At 51.2% G+C, this 19,191-nt stretch overlaps 1 protein-coding gene across 1 annotated transcript in view; it reads left to right on the top strand.

The window, feature by feature from the left end:
* The first annotated feature begins 4,547 nt into the window (after nt 1–4,547).
* The window catches only part of LOC144113309 (uncharacterized), a 54,563-nt gene continuing 39,919 nt past the window's right edge, over nt 4,548–19,191 (top strand). Inside the window, exons 1-3 of the mRNA XM_077646300.1 lie at nt 4,548–4,727; nt 7,034–7,072; nt 7,157–7,196. Of these exons, the coding sequence (XP_077502426.1) occupies nt 4,559–4,727; nt 7,034–7,072; nt 7,157–7,196 (248 nt within the window). The 5' untranslated portion in view covers nt 4,548–4,558. The remainder of the gene's footprint in view (nt 4,728–7,033; nt 7,073–7,156; nt 7,197–19,191) is intronic.

Below are 19,191 nucleotides of genomic sequence, written 5' to 3'. Positions count from 1 at the left end.
GAAACGTCCGGTGTGCCTAGCGCGCGTACCAATACTGTCGGTTGACATTGGTCTGACAGTGCTTAACAGCTAGGAAATGCAACGCGTCCGACTTCGTGATCAAAGTAGCCTCCCTGGTTCGATTCCCTCCTTGCCCTCCTATTACTTTTTTTTTCGCAGGCTATCATACTACTCAAACTGATGAAAAGGGAGTTAAATGTGGGAACAGCGTTTACACGCCCAAAACGATTACTGGAGCCCCTTTTCTCACTGATTACGATCAGCACTGACACATGCAAGTGGATGCGCCTGAATTTAAATAGGCGATGCACATTTCATCAGTGTTCCAAATAGACGTGAATTATGAAGAGCCACCCTCTGTGGAATCACCTACGGAATGAATTTTTCGAATGCGATCTGCACGATAGTGGAGCGACCAGCGATCAGAAATTGCCCCTCGGCGCTTCCTAGGCTTTGTCTTTTATCTTCATTGCTGGACACATAGGCAATCCGGTGTTTGTGATGCTCCTGCCAGCGACAACTCTTGATATACATAGGCACCACTCCCATTGGCACTTGCCGTTCTCGAAACCAATAGATGCATGCACCCGGCTCACAGCGGCAGCACTTATCTGTCGTGACTCATGACGCGATACCAGTGGAAATACCATCATAGTAAGGAGAAAGGAGCGCAGAAGTTCCAGAGGCGCAATAAATGGAGAATAATCCCAGAGGAAGATAGCAGGTATTACGCTCTATGAAGAGCAGCTGTATGCTCGGCTTACATTCAACGGCATGTGATCTAACCATTGGGGCCATTAACTTATATTGCGTTTAAAAAGTGCTCCAGGCCTCTTTAAAGAATTTTGCGTTCCGTTAAAAACTGTGCTAATGATAGTCCGCCCGGGCACACTCAATGTTCGCCTCTCGCAGCTCCGCGACGCTGAAGGCGCCCAGCTTTCGGTGGTATATGTGGAAGTCATGCTGGCGCACCGGTGCTACGACTCCTTCCCCACGCTTCAGCCTATGCAGTCGTGGGCGAGGCTCTCTCTCCCGAACTCTTGGCGTGTGACAGGTGTCGAAAAGCTCGAAGTCTAACCCCGCTAGACCTGGATTACCCAGCTGCATGACATGTCGTGTGGCATTGTTTTATTCAGCAGGATGTGCACCTTCTTGTTGCGCTTGAACCCGTAACGGAGCTCCCGTAAATCCCCATGACTCATCGAGACGATTATCTACGCCTGTAAGTATATCCTCCGCTATCCAGACGAGCCAAAACCTGCCATGGTGAGATGGGATGCGAGTGAACCCCGTGATTTACAGCGCTAGCTGTATGAAGGACGTTGGGTCGTTTCACGTTGTTCGGCGTCCGCACAGCTGCAAGGGAAGATGCAGAGCAGGCCTAGATTGGCCTCCGCACCGGTAAACCCCCAGTGGACGGACGGACGGACGGGCAGACGAACAAAAATGAGCGAAATAACGGGCACGGAAAAGTTCGAATTCAACCTAGTCCCCGCCGCAGATAAACGGAAAAGCGACCGCGAAACCAAATTCAAAGACGCAATGGGAAAGCGATCAATGTAAAAGCGAAGCGTACAACAAGTACTGATAACGCAGACTTCTCGCATCACATCGTATGATCGCCTTGGCTTTTTTTGTTGTTGTTGTTGTTCTTGTTCTGCGCTCGATCCGGGATAGCGAATTGCTGAATCTTTCGATGAGCAAGGTTGGTCCGAGAACGCACTCCCGCGCTGTGCCGCGTTCCTCATCTAGTTCTTTTGTTGACATGCAAAGCAGCCGCAGAGCGGCTTCGTTCTCGAAGATCACCGAGCGTAGCGCGCCGCCGCGTTCCTCATTTCGCCCCCCCCCCCCCCCCCCCCCCCCCAGCTAGCATCGCCCAGCGCCGTGCGTATCAGCCACAGCCGAGGGCGCCAACTGGGAGGCTCGCAATTAGCGCGGCAAACACAATCGGGGCCGAACCGGCGCAAGGAGGACACCGGAGGCGGCAATCGACGGACGCGGCAATTTCGTCCCCGTCCACCGCCATCACGAGCTGGGTCCCGGCGGTGGGCTCGCGATAAGATACAAAGCGTCGTAAAAAGAAAATGCTCTAGAAATTCAGTGCCGGAGGTTCTCGCCCCACGAGCGGCGGTCGTGCTTGGCGCCCTCCGCTCCATTGGTCGCCCGGTGCGCGCCAGGGGGCGCCGGTGTCGCTCAGGTGCGGCGGCTGCCGCTGTCGCGCCGGTCTGCAGCGCGAACCTTGGCAGCACGTGCAGCGAACGCCGCGCAGGATGTTCGGCTAAAGACTGCCGCGCTACGAACGGCACCGGCGCGCAGCTGCCGTCACTCGCCCCCTTCGGAGCCGCTCATCGGAGGACCACCGCCGTCCGTCGATCGCGCGCAGTGAGTATCGGCGCCGATAAGACGCGGCTTCCGCGTCGCGCGCGCGTCACGGAAGGGGCGGAGGCTCCTTCCAGCCTCCTGCTTTTCCGATAATTGTCTATCGCGATATCTAGCGGTGAGCACTCGGACAGTACGCGTGCGTGCTGGCTCCGACGTGCTCGCGGCTATGGTTCTTTTTTTTCTGTTTTCATTCGCGCGTCATATCAGATAATGCGCAGTAACACATGGTGCATATTCGGTTATGCTGCTTAGCTGGCTGACAGTAGCCAAGGAAAAGTGCTATGTATACGCACAGGTGATCTATCGGACACCGTGGAGACCGAAATCTGAAGTTGCTGCGCTAAAGCAGCGGCGAAAACTTGCATTGTTTGGTCGAGTGTGCGGCGCTGCACGAGGGACGCCTGATATGGCGGGAAAGATCCCTGCATGCAGCTCATTTAAAATCACACCATTCGCCTTTTGTTTTTTTATTCTTTCACTGTTGTGCTGCCTTGCTGTGACAAGTAGCCGGCTACCCGGTTTCTAGGCTTTCAGCTGTTCCATACCCTTTTATTGGTCCTCTCAGAAAAAATACAGAAAAAAAACATATATGAAAGAGAGAGGGAGCCCGGACCAGCTACGCTTCACGGGGCTTAAAGCAAATATAAAAAAAAGAAAAAACACTAAACGCTAAAAAAACTTAATTTAAAAGGAAAAGCAGGAAAATAGAAACAACAAACAAACAAAAAACATGACACCCCCAAAGGCCTCAGTTTCGGCAAGTCTGAAAACCGCGCAGGAACTCGTTTAGGCATGTTCTGGTGTTATGCTCGCTGCCAGTGAACTTTCGTGAGCCTGCACGCATGCGACGTGTTTCTTCCGCTATTCTTTGTCATCCGTCGCTGCCTCAGCTCTATTTTCTCTGCACACAAACTAAAGAGGAGTACGTTAGCCAGCACACCCTGTACGTGTAAGCATCTACCGTGCATTTGTTTGAAATAGAGAGGTAAGGAATAATAACTGTTGAAAGATCGCACGCTGAAAAGCTCTGCGGAGTGCGCGACACCAAACTGTTTAGTAGACTGTTATTCAAAGAAAAAAAAATGTCTTCAAACCTATAACGTCGTGCAGCAGACCCTCGCAGTAACCAAAATTCTTGTTCGAGGCAAGCTTTTGTTATCGCGAAGCCGAAATACGAGACAGCGAGAAATTTTGCCGTCAGCGGCATGCAAGCGAGGTGGAGGACAATGAGCGTAACTTTATTTCGGGCCTCAACTGTGGAAGTGCTACGTGAGCCTCTAAGTGGTTCTAATCGAGCGATTTTGCTGTAACGAGAGCTTTACGTACCAGTAGATGTGTCGAATCGTCGTTCCATGGAGCGAGCGCCCTGGCGGTGTGAAAACTACTCTTTGAAGAGAGAAGCATTTTGTCGTGAAAATAAAACGAGCAAGTCCTAAACGCACGAAGGTGTGTGGTAGGCTCAAATTACGAATGATTCATTTCCGTGTGTGCGCGAGACGCGCTCGAATCTCCGACGAAGCCGATGAGTTGATGCACGGAACACTGATTACTGCGTTGACATTTTGAATTCGACTCGCTTTTGTTCCTCGCCTCGTCAGCACGAGGCGTCTCCGCCATACCGCCTTGTTCAAGGTATCAGGTTTACCGGCCAGAAAGAATAATTATTTCGGTTTGTCCCGAACGTTTGCGCATCGAAGCGGAAACTCTACACCGGATTAGTTTTTACTCTTTGTGTCCGTCTCGCCGCGGGAATTTCCATTAAAGCGCCACGCTTGTCCCGCGTGGGCGCAGCCACGAGCGGCGGCAGCCGAGGGGGGAGGCACGGCGCAGAATTCACCACGCGCTGCAACATGAGCGCCGTTATCCCGCGGCGCACAAAGAATGCAAGGGCAAAAAGGACAGGAGGCGCCCATCCGCCCCGCTTCTGTTCGCACAGGAATGTTCTTATATTACGAACAGATAGCGCTGCACTGATGTCTTTCTGCTTGAACGCGCGCGATACTGCCTTGCAAAAGGGTTATATATAGCCGGCGTGCGCGAGTTCCCATGCGCGTGTTTTTTAAGAGGTCGCCATCTCCCCACCACCCCCCTTTTATTTATTTTTGTTGTGCGTTCATTTGCGACCAACGTGATGCAGCGAAAGTGGACGAGGGCAGCTTGCAAAACACAGTGTCGTATGACGAGCAAGGCGCCCATAGACACGGCACTCTCGAAGAAGGAAACAATGAAAAGACGTGTCGTGTCTTTGGTTAAACGCGGTTTCCCTGCACCCCTGCCGACTCCGGATCCCAAAACAGGAGCGGGTGGGCGTTCGCTGAAGCCCCACCGTCAAGTTCCCGGAACAGGTAATGACGGCTCGCAAACCTTCGTTGTAGAATCTGACCGGTGGTCATGGCAACGTTTGTCGATCCAACGATCAAAATCAATCTAGGCGAGAAGGAGAAAACTGTGTGGGAAGTTGGGCGACGTACTCGGAGAAAGTTCTCGCCGCGCAGCGGTTTTTTTTCTTCCTTCTTTATTTCGTTTCTTTCACTGCAACTGCTGACGGTTCTTGCGTAACTCAATGGTGATGGCGCGTTAGCGACCAGTGACACGGATTTGTGATTCGAACCGTCGCTAAGGCGCCCGTGTGCTGTGCGATGTCAGTGCACGTTAAAGATCCCCAGGTGGTCGAAATTATTCCGGAGCCCTCCACTACGGCACCTCTCAATTCATTTCTTCTTTCACTCCCTCCTTTATCCCTTCCCTTACGGCGCGGTTCAGGTGTCCAACGATGTATGAGACAGATACTGCGCCATTTCCTTTCCCCAAAAACCAATTATTATTATTAACCGTCGCCTGTAAAGCACGTGCGCGCGACGCTTGGATGAGGTCTCCTTTCTGGAAGGCGGCCGAAAGTGGGGTAGCCTCTGGTGGCTTGTCCCAAACCCACGGCCCCCCCTTCGAGTCAGTTTCCACATTTGTAACGAGTGTCAAGAGGCGTGCAAGCGATTCCGCGAGGGCGGGGTACCTCCGACACGCAAAACTACATCCATTCCAACCCTTCGATTAATATCGTAATTAATTGATTGCTTTTTTGACTTGCGCTAGTACGTCCAGCGGCATAATTTAAATAAAATAAATAAATTGCCGGTAACAGCTTAAGGGAATGAAAGACCCCACCCGTGCAACCCGTTTCGGGGTCCCTCGTGCTCATGGCCTGAGCCACTGAACATTATACAAACCATGCGCGAAAGATGCACCAAATTGAGCGCTCCTAGAAGCCTTCAGAAAAAAACCAACGAATGTCGTTAATTACTCCAGTTAATTGGTTTTTATTTCGTTGGACACCCGAACCGCGCCGTAGGGGAAGGGTTAACGGAGGGATTGAGGGAAGGAAGAAAGAGGTGCCGTAGTGGAGGGCTCCGGAATAATTTCGGCCACCTGGGGATGTTTAACGGGCACTGACATCGCACAGCACACGGGCGTCTTACGTTTTGCCTCCATAAAAAGGCAGCCGAGAGGCCGCCAGTATACTGATTCGTCCTCGAGGCAGGTCTATCCTATACCTCCTTCGTCGTACACGACATATAAGGTCTGTGTGGCCAACCGAAATGTTCCGGCTGCAATGAATACCAGTCCTTGGAGCTCTGCCTCAGGGACCGCCGTTACGCGCATCGCTTTCCACATCCATTTATAACCCCGATTCATAACCATTCATAACCCATTCACAACCCCGATCCGTTCATAACCCGCCACCTAATTTCACTTGAATACCGGCCGCGGTGCTGGAATTAAGATGGAGGCGAAATTCTAGAGGCCCGTGTACTGTGCGATGTCAGTTAAAAAACCCCAGGTGGTCGAAATTTCCGGAGACCTTCACTACGGCGTCCCTCATAGCCTGAGCCGCTTTGGGATTTTAAACCCTCACAAATCAAATCAATTTCACTTGAGGACCTGCAGAAGTCCCCAGTCGTCGAACATGTGCATGGCTGACAAGTGGTAGAAAAGTCCAGTTTCCGCGTGACGCGAGGGCGTATTAGCTAAAGCATTTTACCCGCCCTCCACGTTTTCATTGAAGGCCTTGTATATGTCTGGATTGGAGCACGCCTGCAGGAACAGCGCCCTGTCGCACAAAGGAAGGGGAATTTTTAAGCAGGTATACGGTTCTAGAGACAATTGCTTGCGCTGGAGCGGAGCTGCATAGACACACAATTTGCCCTGGCACTGTGTCAGCAGCAGATGAACTGAGTGAAGATTTCAGTTTTTTTTTTGTTCTGCAGCACACCACTTCAGCGCTCTAGACAGGCGTGATGATTACTATACTATCGGGATCAAAAGTTTACGGGACGTGAGTGGGCGGGAAAAAAAATTTATTTCGGTGCAGTCACGTAATACAGTCTCCTGAAATATGTCAAGGTATGAGGGGACGATACCATGCGAATGGGTCTGGAGGTAGAGCTAAAATAAGTTCGTTTCCGAGAGCGCGTGTCCCGTAATAATTTGATCGCGATAGTACACCCGGCTAGTGGTGGGTGGAGCCCGTGATGCAGTTCAATGGGACAGCCGTCGAATGAGACGGCATCTGAATATCATCTACGGCAGCTCTGCGTCCCTCATCTGGAATGCGAGAGCCGCCTGGGCCGCACTCATTTAGAAACGGCGTTTTCAGGCTTCCTGCGCACATTCGAGGTTTCCCGTCCGGACACTGGTAAGCACGCTGGCCGTTCTCGACCTCTGGGCGAGGGCGGAACCCCCGAGTTCGCGGGTTTAACGACCCCTGGCTCGGGTGCAGGGCCCAGGCCACGGCTCGATTTAGGCACTGCTCCACACAGGTAGGTGCCACGCGATCGATACATATGTTCACAGTGCGGGAACTCGGCGGCGCTTCGCCCCATGTTGCGCGTATTAGGAGGACGCACCGCGGCGCTGACCGCGTGTACCTTATACATATACTCCGCTGGGGCTCGTTAGTTCTCGCACGCGTAAGCAGCTGGCGGCGCGCGTGAACAGTTTCGCGGCTTTCCCGGAAGCGATTTAGTTAAGCCAGTGTTTTTCTTTAACACTACAGCGGCGTCGAATGTGGTGGTTTTATAGGGATCGTTTTAGTCGCGCAAGTACTACATGCAGATTGGGGGGGGGCCGCTTTTCCGGAGCGTCTGAATTTCCCTTTCAGCCACCGCGGTGGCTCAGTGGTTATGGCGCTCGGCTGCTGGCCCGAAAGACGCCGGTTCGATCCCGGCCGCGGCGGTCGAATTTCGATGGAGGCGAAATTCTAGAGGCCCGTGTGCTGTGCGATGTCAGTGCACGTTAAACAATCCTGCAGGTGGTCGAAATTATCCGGAGCCCTTCACTACGGTGTCTCTCATAGCCTGAGTCGCTTTGGGACGTTAAACCCCCCATAAACCATGAATTTCCCTTTCACACCCCCAAAATTTCCTCGCCACCTTTGCTGAAATTCTCCTTGTGCGTTTCAAGACAACAGCTACATAGGAGTATTCAATTGTCTTCAATTTCAAATGCAGTCATTGCTGAACTTGTGTAAAGAGCTCTGATGGTGCACTGCCCGGCAAACTATGACGTCTTGCTGTATATGTATAGCTGCTGGGTTCTACAAGCAACACTGGTGCGTAACTAGAGCCGCCTGAAATACAGGCAGGCACATGCACGTAAAATCATCAGCTGCTGTCCCATTTTTTTTTTGTACTATCTGCTGCAGGCACAGCAGATAATAAAAACAAACTTCTCGGGCGCTCTACACAGGCCAGAATAGATTTTAAGTCGCGCATGAAGCTGTCATTGTCGTCTTATAGCTCTTACAGCGCACAGAGACGGACAGACAGAAATACGGGGGGGGGGGGGGGGTGCTCTGTAAGCCCTGACAGAACTTAAGAACGCAAAACCGACTAGCCAGCAAAAGAATGTCAGACGATTAATGAGCTTCGTGCGTCATACAAGCGTCGGCATTAGTTTTCGACAGCATGCTACATGATTATGTTATCGTCGACGTAAAGAAAGTTTGCCGAGCAGTAGCTACGTCGGTCAATTAAAGGCTGGTTCACATGCAAGTGACTCAGCGAATTGAGCGATTCAGCGGCGCGTCGCATCGAAAAATTTCGAACTTGTTAGAACCTCGTCGCTTTGGCAGCTTGAGCCTTCGCGGCGGCTCGGAACATGTTTTTGCGCCGCGCGGCAGGAATCGCTAGCGTTTTCGCTTGCATCTGCAAAAGGCCGGGGACATATGTCCGGCGAGCGCTGCGAATTCGCCCCGGCGCGCCGGGTCCGGCGACTCCGCTCCGGGAAACCGGCGATCGCCGGATATATATGCTTCTGTATGTCGGTGGCGATCAGGCAAGTGCGCCTCTCTGGCGTTAAACCGGCGGAATACCAAAACGCCCGTGTTCTGTACGATGTCAGTGCACGTTAAAGAACCCCAGGTGGCCGAAATTATCCGGGGCCCCTTCACTACGGCGTCCCTCATAGCCTGAGTCGCTTCGGGACGTTAAACCCCATAAGTCAAACCAAGCTAAACCAAAATTGGAGTGCACTTCTATGTCGTTTTTCTGCCGCCGCCCTGCTGTCTATTGCGTTACACCGCGGTTAATTATACTTTTTTATAATGCAACAAGACTGACTACGGTCAGAGGAGGCAATTTCTTGCTCAACAAGCAAAAAAAAAAAAATCTCAGGCACTAAAAGTTGTCTGGTTCAGGTTAGAGTTACGCGGAGTGGCGTATGCGCGCGCGCTTGCTACGCCCGGATTCTTCGCGCCGTCAAGAAAAATTAATGTCAATCTCAAGTTACGTGTTTGCTGTATTTTCTTTCGTGCAAGAAACTGAGGCTGAAAGTGTAAGTGGCTCGAAGTGGAAGAATCATTACGGAAAACAGCCTCCCCATTTTTTTTTTTTTCTGGGTGCAGCTTGCACAACCTCGCAAGCGTGCAGTTTGCAGGGCGTGGCACGTTACTTCCGATGACGTCACGTCTTTCGAGCCTGCCTGCCTGCCGCATGCACGGTCGCAATAATAGACGGCCACATTTTTGTTAGCCTGTCACGAAATATCGTGCCAGACGCTCCCTTCTTTACACGGCAACGTGCTTGGAACCGCATTCCCGTCGTGATTCTTTCCACGTCTTAATTGAGGCAGTGCGCAACTGCTCAGTGGCTTTTATCTTGCCTTATTGTCTGCGTGCTTGGAGGTTTTCAAGTGCGCCAACAGAACGCTTGAGCTACAGGTTCATGGGCAGCTTGGTAATGCAGCAGCTGTTCAGCTTGCAAAATGCAGGGAGCTATAAATCTCAAACGTGTGATCCAACCGGGGTTATAAACCTTGTCTGCGCGTTCGATAGCTACATCGGCTGAAGGATATGTTCTTTTCAATTCTGACCGCGGCTATACGTTATCTTGGTGGAGGAGAAATGTCTGTCTGTCTGTTGTTGCCAGGAAGAAAGAAAAGGAAAGTGCACAGGCCTGCCCACTGGCTCAAGCCGAGCCACAATCGCTACCACGTGCAGATAGTAGGAGAGTTGAAAGATGGGATAGAAAGACAGGATAGTAAAGAAGCGCGTTATAAAGACCAAGGCCGATCCCGGAGGCAGTGCAATACCGGGCCAACCGGTGGCGGGAGTGAAGCATCCTTCAAACTCTCCGCCACATTTCCACAAATAAGTCCAATTGGACCCGTAACAGATACTCTGCGGGGTCCGGACATTCGCGATAAGGATAAATTCGAGAACGAACGTCCGTGATATCGAAATTTTGGCGCGCGTTAAAGGACTCAAAACGGCCTGTATTACTCCTGAGCCCTCCGTTATAGTGGCATCCTCATACCTGCTATAGTGCTGCCTGGCGCTCAAAATTCAACCTTTCTCTCACTTTGGTAAAGCTGCCATTGCAGCTTCACCAAAGCAGGGGAGTAAGGTTACCATTCTGAGCTTGTCGTTGGGGTCTTCGTGTTTCTAATGTCACAAATGGCAGTGAAAACACGCTTATCTTTAATTTTAGCCAGGTTTGAAGCGAAAATTCTCCTACACATATATCGATACACGTGTTTTCACATGCGCAAACATTGTTCGCATTTCTTGCCGATTTATTGGCCTGTTAACTTTCACATTGTCGGGGGTATACACCTTTCCCCCGGCCTGCAGGGGTTCGGCTTCTCTGGGGTGAAAAGCTTGGAAAATGCGCCAGTGACCCAACCTTGAGCGAAGCAAAACCACATTGTTCCGTGGCGCTCTTCCGCCGCAGCTGCCCTGCGCCATTAAGGCTCATCATCATCATCACATTGTCAGTCCAGACATTTATACATGTCACAAAGCGTTCGCGGTGTCAATTCCTTCATTACTGGTCCTTTTGAAAAAAAAAAGCTAAAATTCTTGTTTTCGTGCATCTTGCAGGAATAAACCATTTAAATATTGTTTGGTCGATAGGTGCTATTTCAGCCCACCCCAGCCAGCTAGAAGAAATTACCTTGGGCCCGTCCCGAAAAAAAATTCCTGTGCTATCTCGTGTACCGACATTCGCTCCAGTTATTGGCGAATCGCTGTAGACGGCACAAACTGCGAAGAGCACGCATTTGTAACATCTAACGGCCTTCTAAGTTTTCGGCTATCCCGTCCTGCCTGTTTAATGCTTTAGCCACTTTCGAGAAGATGGACCCTGCTTCTGGGCTTCACGATATATAGACCATATGTGCTACCTTGACGACGGTGCAACCCTCTCGCCCATCAAGGACTGCGTTGTTCTCCAGTAAACGGATTTCCGCAGCTTTGTCGGCCTCTGTTCGCGTTTCCACCGTTTCGTTAAACATTTCTCCGACCTAGACCGCCCCACTAACAGCACACGTCAGGAAGACGTGTTTTTCACCGGGGCCTGGCCGAGCGGAAGCCTTGTCGTCATTCATCCCGCTGCTAACCACGCCACCTATTTAAGCCCATTTTGTCCCGTCAGCACCTACTCAAGTTCACACCGGCGCCAACGAATCGGGGTCGATGCTGTCGTAGTCCAACAGCATGACCATGACCGCGCCTTTGCTTATACCAGCCAGCCATCTGTTCGCCGGCGAGAAAATTATTCCATCGCTTTGAGTGTTCACCGCTAGTGTGGGTTGTTGCTAAATTCTGCCTTTGCCTCTTTCACGGCCGGTCGCGCCTCTTTGGTCGGTGTCCAACAGTTGTGGCCGACCACCATGCTCTTTCCTGTCTTTCTTCGCTAAAAGACGCTGCGTACTGACATGGTCGTCGAGCTTTCCGCTTACAAAAAATATTCGTTCATCGTCCCGCGCAAGTCTGGGCTTCTGCGCCGAGACGCGGACTGCTTTTCTCGTCACCCTGCGAAGCCGCCTGACTCGAGTGAAGCCGTCGCAGGGTCTTGCCTCTTCGACATTTCAGACTTTCTAAAACATCACCGACAAACAGCACCGTGACCCATCATTACGATCGCTCAGTGGACGCTTCGACTCTGCAAACCCGAAAGACTCGCCCTACGACTATTTGTTCTTCGAAGATCACCGCGATGTCTACTCTGACGGGCCTGCATTGGTCCCTGTGGTACTGTTCGGCTTCCCTGAAGGAACACTGTTTCCTGCGCACGGCTGCCCATCTTGGCGTGTCACGCAAGCGTGTGACCGGATGCGCCAGCGTTTCTTTTTTGGCCTGGTCTGTACGGTACCATATACCGCTTGCGTTGCCTCTTGCGACCTATGCCAGCGTAAAAAAAGCCATCTGCGTTGCCTGCTGGTTCCCTTCAACCTATTGACATTATATCTCCGAACCTTTATACTGAGTTGGTCTCTACTTCCTAGGTCCTTTTCCGTCGTCCCGCTTAATGGGTGACCATATACACTAAACGCGTCCATTGCCCACGTTGCGCTGCCTATGTTGAAGACTTTCTTCTGTAAGGTGTTTTCCTTCACCATGGCGCTCCTTGACAATTACTTACCAACCGAGGCCACTATTTTGTCAAAAGTCAACTCACGAGCGAAGTGGCAGATGCCCCTCAAAGGAGGCCCTCCAGCCAATGGCGTCGACCGATTTTCATGACACAGTGCTTAATCCGATTAAACCGTGATTAACCCCTTTCACCTGTGCCCAAGGTGAATAACCACGATCTCCTGAGAATCGATCGACGCCATTGGCTGGAGGGCCTCATTTGAGGGGCGTCTGCCACTTCGTTCTTGAGTTGTATCCGACTATATCCGCTCGTGGTCTGTCCTGCACAAAATGACCACAGCCTATCATCCCCACATGAACGGTATTGAACGCCCTCAACCGAACTTTGACTGATATGCATAACGATATGCTATATGATAAGTACGTGTCAGCCGACCACAATGATTGGGGCATTATTCTACTTTTCATTACACTCGTCTGCAGTTCTTCCGCGTAAAACAGCACTAGTTTTTCTCTGTTTTATTTATGTTCGCCAGACATACCTTGCGCACACTGATACCGCCAGCTGCCACCTGAACCGCACAGTATGTACTACAGGTTGTTTCACGCTTAGAGGGAAACTGGTAGCGCGTGGCCGCCGCGCTTCGAGAACCGGTGCCGGCCGACAGCCAGGGGAGAATCGGCGGCTAAGGCGCATACACAATAAGCACGACCGGCTGTCGGCGATTCTCGAAGCGCGGCAACCACGCGCTACCAGTTTCACTCTAAGCGTGAAACAACCTGTAGTACAAGATGACATTGCACGAACTGATCTGGCGCGTCACCTTGCCCACGGCCGCCTTTATGCATAAAAAAACCTACCACTAGTTTGTTTACGACCGTCTCCCTCTAGAAGTCTTCCCACCAGGCTCACTTGTTCTGTGATGTCTATATCGCCGCGTCGGACTTTCTGAAAAAGCTCCTCTCCCCGTATACTCTGGCTCAAACTGCGTGTTCCTTCAGGCGACCGACGTGGCCTGCGAAATCGCCCCGTTCAATTCTCCAGCGTCCAACACCTTCCACGCAACTGGCTTTGTCGCAGATCGACTCCCGTCGTACCACGCAGCTGATCCGCCCTAAGCATGTATCACCGGGGAAGTGCTTTGTCACGATGATAGGCGCGAACAATGAGGAAGACGAAAAGCGGCTCTTGCGCTGGGCGTCGTCTGCCTCTATAGCTGCTCGGCAGCGCCTGCGCTGTAAATACATCTTGATGTAACGTTATTTTTACTAGCGTTCGGCTGCTGAGCCAAACGACGCGGGATCCCATCCATGTCGCGGCGGAGGCGAAACGCTACGAAAACGACCGCGTGCTGTGCGATGTTGGTGCGCGTTAAAGATCCCCAGGCGGTGGAAATTAATCGGAAGCCCACCAATACAGCGTCTCGCGTAACCCATGTGCAGGTTCGGGATGCTGTACCTCACAAACCAGCCAAGAACTCGAAGCGCCACGGCAGTTAATTCGGTCGTCAGCGACCAGCAAATGTTGCTCAGGTGACTGAGAATTACGCCGTATGTGCGTGAAGAAAATTTGGTCCAATCCTCCTAATTTGGCATATATAATCCGCCAGAACGTTTTGTTCTGCGAGGCTTCGGTGAAACCGGCATACGAAAGTTAGCAGTTTTCACAGCCCGCGTCTGTGTTGCTAAGATATACATCTTGCATCAGACCACACTACATACGAAAATAAGAGAAACCCTTCCCCATTGTCCGTATGCTGCATGCAAGCTACTATGATCGTGCGCAAAAACCGCGAGCAGTACCATTCACTCGCTGGTCTCCACTCCTGTGCACGCACAGAAAAAAAAAAAAGAACTAAAGCGCCCAAATGGAGCTTGCTGACACATTATAACAGTATAGTGGTGATAATCAACTTTGTTTCCGGAAAGAGCAGCACGGGACAATATATAATATAAGGAAATAGAAAAAAGGCTGCAACTGTAGCGGCTGCTGTGGACTAAAAGCTTTATTGTGTAGAAAGCGCCCGAGACACGGTGTGCAGCAAACCCGCCTTCAGTCTCCTTGTCAAACTTTTTCTCCGGTCTATCGATGTTCGCGCCTCTGTTGGGTGTTTTTTAAACTTTCTTGGGCTTGTATCTGAAATGCTTAAGTGCTGTAACAAGGGATAGGATGGAACAGAATATAGAACAGAAACCACATCACGATCGAGGGAGCGTTCTTCTCACGACGGCGCGGCTGCATGGAGGACTGTATATGTGGTCTCAGCTGCAAGAAGCCGGGGCGCTGCGGCAAAAAGGAACTCGGCGCTCGATCGACTCGAATCGACCGCCAGCTTGAATAGCAGTCGCACGAAAACAACAGAGTGCATTTGGTAAATGCTATGCGCATGCCTGGCGATGTATAGATGGAGATATATGCCGAGTCGTCCGTGCTCAGGAAACCGCGTGTCTGCTGGGGAAGTTGATGCTTAAATTCTTGAAACAAAGCTCTCGAGCGGTATGCACTCGACGGAGAAAACGGATAAGAACACATCGGTGTGAGGTTCAGAACTGATTTCTCAGGTTTTTTCGATCTTGAAATCGATTTGAGTACCGACTTGTCGGTTCTGAAGTCAGTTCTGATATTTGTAGCGATGTGTCCCTGTCGGTTTCTTCCGCCTTTTGTACGCATCGTTTCAAAAAGAGATGCATGCTTCCACGCGCAAGTTTAGACTGCTCTAACAATTACCCATCCGTCCCCCGAAGACAATGGACGGACGGATGGATGGATGGTAGGAGCGCCCCCTTAGAAACAGGGGTAATTGCCACCATGCTCGGCTTTTCTTTCTATTTCCTTAACTGTGTAATAAATTAGCCATTTTATTTAAATACATTTTTAATCCTACACTTTTAACCTTATGTCACCTCTCTGCTTTTGATCCAGCCAATCTTCTAATTGTTTTTTGATAACTTCCACTGCAGATTTATTCACATGACCTTTGTTATCTCTAAACCCTAAGGCCTCAGGAAGAGTGACTGTGCCTGCATCGACATCGGGATGGATGCCATCGCATTTTAGGATTAGGTGTTCTATTGTTTCTACAGATTTACCACACACAGCACATGTGTCACCTTCTTGGTTAAATTTCTTTTGTAGCTTCGCGCACCCTGATCTAGCTTCAAAGAGTGGGGCACTGCCTCTTGAGTTATCATAAAACGCATCCTTCCTGATCTGCCTTTTCCAGCATCGATATAGTTCTACGCTATGCTTCTTTTCCATTGAATCTATCCAATTTTTACCTTCGACGTTTTTAACCTGTCGTTTAATGCTCTTTCTTTCTTCGTCCTTGTGTCCTGCATACTTACTGGTTAGCTTCCTAGTTCTTTTCCGCCAGTGTGAGTTAACGCTCTTTGTGTATAGGTATTTAAATACCTTTGCTGCCCGCCTGTTAGATCGTCCAATTTCCTCAGGCGTTCTTCGTATAGTATTTTACTCTGAGCTTCCCGTGCTTCGAACTATGGCCAGGGATATCCCCCTGAACTGCCTAATGAGAGGAAGCAGAAAGCGACACGCCGCGTCCGTTTTTGTCTGCGTCTCTTCACAATCACGGGTTCGTTGAGGTCATCTTGGGCGTCTCTGATAGAGTTCCCAGAAAGGCGCTGCTTGGCCTTCTTATCGCTGGCGTCGGGGGGGGGGGGGGGGGGGGGGGGGGGCTTTTTTTTCTATTTGTCTAACTGGGAATTTATTTATTTATTACCATGTGACATGGCGATAAAAGGCGTCCAGCCAAGAACCTTCCGAAAAAACCTCCGCGCGACCTCCCGCGAACCGCCAAAATGCCCCGGCCCGGGGTCACGTGCGCTTTATACTCCGGCTGACGGTTTCGCGGTCACGTCATTGTAAACGGAGCCCCCTCCTCTGCTCCGCTTGTGACACCTGTTTATGTGGGTCACTTGCAATCGCCCCTCCCGCTGCTTCCCCCTCCCTCGGGGAGTCTGTATACGTGACGTCATGGGCGCGCTCGGTAGCAGTGAACGACGCGCCAATTTTTATCGCGGTCTTGTTTTTCATGTAGGGACTGCTGGGAACCTTTGGCACAGATTCGGAGCTTGCTTGGAAGTGTCGAAACAAAGACGCACCTCACGATGCCGCGACATGTCAGTCTGACCACCGCGTTTATTACCCGGAAACCAGAATATTGTTCGCGACGCCCTCTCGATCGAGGCGGGTATTATTCTATGCTGCCTATACGTTGCTCACTATAGATTTGTGAATCACTTGAATCGCTAGTGCGCTTGACTTCCGTTATACCTTTTGTCGCGTTTTATGTCCCTTCCTAAAACGAAAGCCAGTTAGTGCCATGAGAGAGCGTATGCACCCCTCCTCCCCCCGCGTCACTTCTGCACGCTGGTATAGCCTTCTAAGCAAGACAGGGCACTCGTCGTCCGGAGTGCCTTCTTGTCACGGACTTTGCAGCAAGCTCTTGTGAGCTGCACTCAAGAAGTGCAAGCTGCATCATCATCACAGGACATCATCGGCAGACCCTGCCGTAAAAGCGATAAGTAAACGTTGTGAAACTGCGGTCACTCGGCCCTTCTTTGACCATGCTCGCCGCTCGATGAAACACGCATGACTCTATACTTCGCACCTCGACAAAGCCTTCTACCACGGTTGGTGAATCCCTTCAGAATGAAGATTTCCACTGCGGCACCTCCTCCGATAGTACTATCCAAATCTACAGAAGTGCATGGTGTTCAGTAGCGATAGCCGCACTGAACAACGGATTATAGCCGGACTGCGTAACTGCGTTGTGGTTCGGCTGTGTTCTTGGGACGATTCTGTAGCAATGGCATACATTCGACGGGCGTGCTGCGCGCCACGTAAAAGACTTCCTTACCAGCACTTTGCGCTCCTGGTACAAAGGTCTCCGACAAGCGGCCTTGAGCTTACCTGCTCAGCGTTAATGAATATGTTAAGTTTGTTTTTGTTTCAATTTTCCAGCCCGGATGTACCAAGGACAGTTGGGCCCGGGCAGACTGTCATATTGTATTGCTCACTGCGAACTTTGGAGGCAGCATCTAGTCACCCCTCCCCCCTTCCAGTTTTAACCGGGTGGTTTAACTATAGGGTTAGCCATGTCTTGCTAGGGATCGCCACGCCGACATCTGCGATGCGCAGCGCAGGCCATCGGCTGGCGAGCACGTGGCGTCCCTGGCGGCGTGACGAGGTTATCCACAGCTGCGGTTTAGAAGCATGCGTCCTCTGACCCGTCCAGCAGTGCGACCAAAGGAGGGCGGGATACGGAAGAAGCGACAGTTCCTGACGTTGCATGCCATGACAGGAACATATCAGCTGCTGTCGTCCAGCGCTCAGAACTGTGTGTCTGGCCCTTCCCCGACACGTTGATTCTGTTGAAGCTACGCGGATAAACCGGACCACTTTGTGCGGCGCCTTATCTGAAACACAAAGCATGCCGGCTGGAGCTTCTCGAAGATAGGCGCAGATCATCTCTCACCACAGCTCACACTTCGGTCAACGCTGAACGCGCAGCCAGAAGCACAGCACGCCCCGCGTGAGAGCTTGCAGACGGGCAGCCCTTCAGAGTCTTGCACGTTCTCGCAACGATTCTCCGTAGAGCTTGGACGTTGTGCAGCTGATTCTGTCATGTAGCGGGTCGAATTCCCGGTTACAGTCGGCGCATTTGATGGCCCGGACAAAACGCCGCGAATGCCATTCAGACACCTCCAGGGCCGTATTTTATAAGCTGTCTATTTTAAAATGGCCAAAATTTCGCGTCCGTCTGCTCGCGTGTCATTGGTCACTCAGATATACCCGCGCATTTCAAGCGTCTGTGGAAAGCGACCCGGCCATTGGGTTGTTGGCGACCGGACCTCACCGTTGGCTGGCATTGACTGCAATATGCAGCCACTGGTGAGGCGCATCGCAGCGCTCTGTGAACAGCAGGCGACAGGACCTGCCCGCTGGCTGCGATGTGCAGCCAACTGTGAGGTCCGGTCGTCTTCTACCCAATGGCCGGGTCGCTTTCTACAGACACTTGAAAGCCGCGGGGTATGTCTGAGTGACCAATGACACGCGAGCAGACGGACTCGAAATTACCATTTTAAAGTTGACAGCTTATAGAATACTGCCCCTCTATCCAGAGCCGCCCATCCGCTATACGCCCACAATGTGTGCAGCGTCTGTGGAAGAAAATTAGATGATAGATTTTTCCTGATGCCCTAACGGCAAGGGAGCGGTTACGTGACACACGATGCAGTGGGGGGGCTCCAAATTAATTTCCATCAGTATCAGTGCACAAGCGGCGTTTTTGCATTGTGCCAGCTTAAAAATGCGGACGCTGCGGCTGGGAATCGAACCCGTGACCTTATAACCTCGTGCTTGGTATTAGAATTATTGTTATTATTATTGGCTCTTAATGAAATAACGCCAAATGCACTGCAGAAGGCTTGAGCGAAAACTAAAACGCATTTCAACCCTTTTGCGTGGAGCCCAATAAAACTTAATTGCGATATCTGTTCAATGCAATAAAGCAGTGGAGCGGCAGCGTGACGGAAACACCGCGCCGCCCGTTTTGCACAATGGCCAGCGTATATAGCATTCACTCTCGGCGTTAATTCTACTTTGGAATGTGCCGTTTGTGACTATCGACTTATTGTATAGTCACAGGTGCGGCAAAACAGGTTATCTCGCCGCTATCGGCAAGCCATGCTTTCGGCGCGGCTTTGACTGGACAGCTGCCTCTGCACTGTGCCAGTAAAAACGCGTGCAGCTGCTTGAATGATTTAACGCTTCCGCTTCGGCTGTTGACACGAGGGCGGAATGCATCTATAACTATCATTTAACCCTGCAATTCTCAGGCAATAAAAACGTGGGATAAAAGTTCTGAACTGTCAACATTTCTGGCCCCTATATTGAAAAATGTCAAAAACAATGCCAACTT

The sequence above is a fragment of the Amblyomma americanum genome, chromosome 1 (assembly GCF_052857255.1).
Source record: "Amblyomma americanum isolate KBUSLIRL-KWMA chromosome 1, ASM5285725v1, whole genome shotgun sequence".
Classification (NCBI taxonomy): domain Eukaryota; kingdom Metazoa; phylum Arthropoda; class Arachnida; order Ixodida; family Ixodidae; genus Amblyomma; species Amblyomma americanum.
The sequence above is the reverse complement of the archived record's forward strand: the minus strand, read 5'-3'. Positions and strand labels throughout refer to the sequence as shown.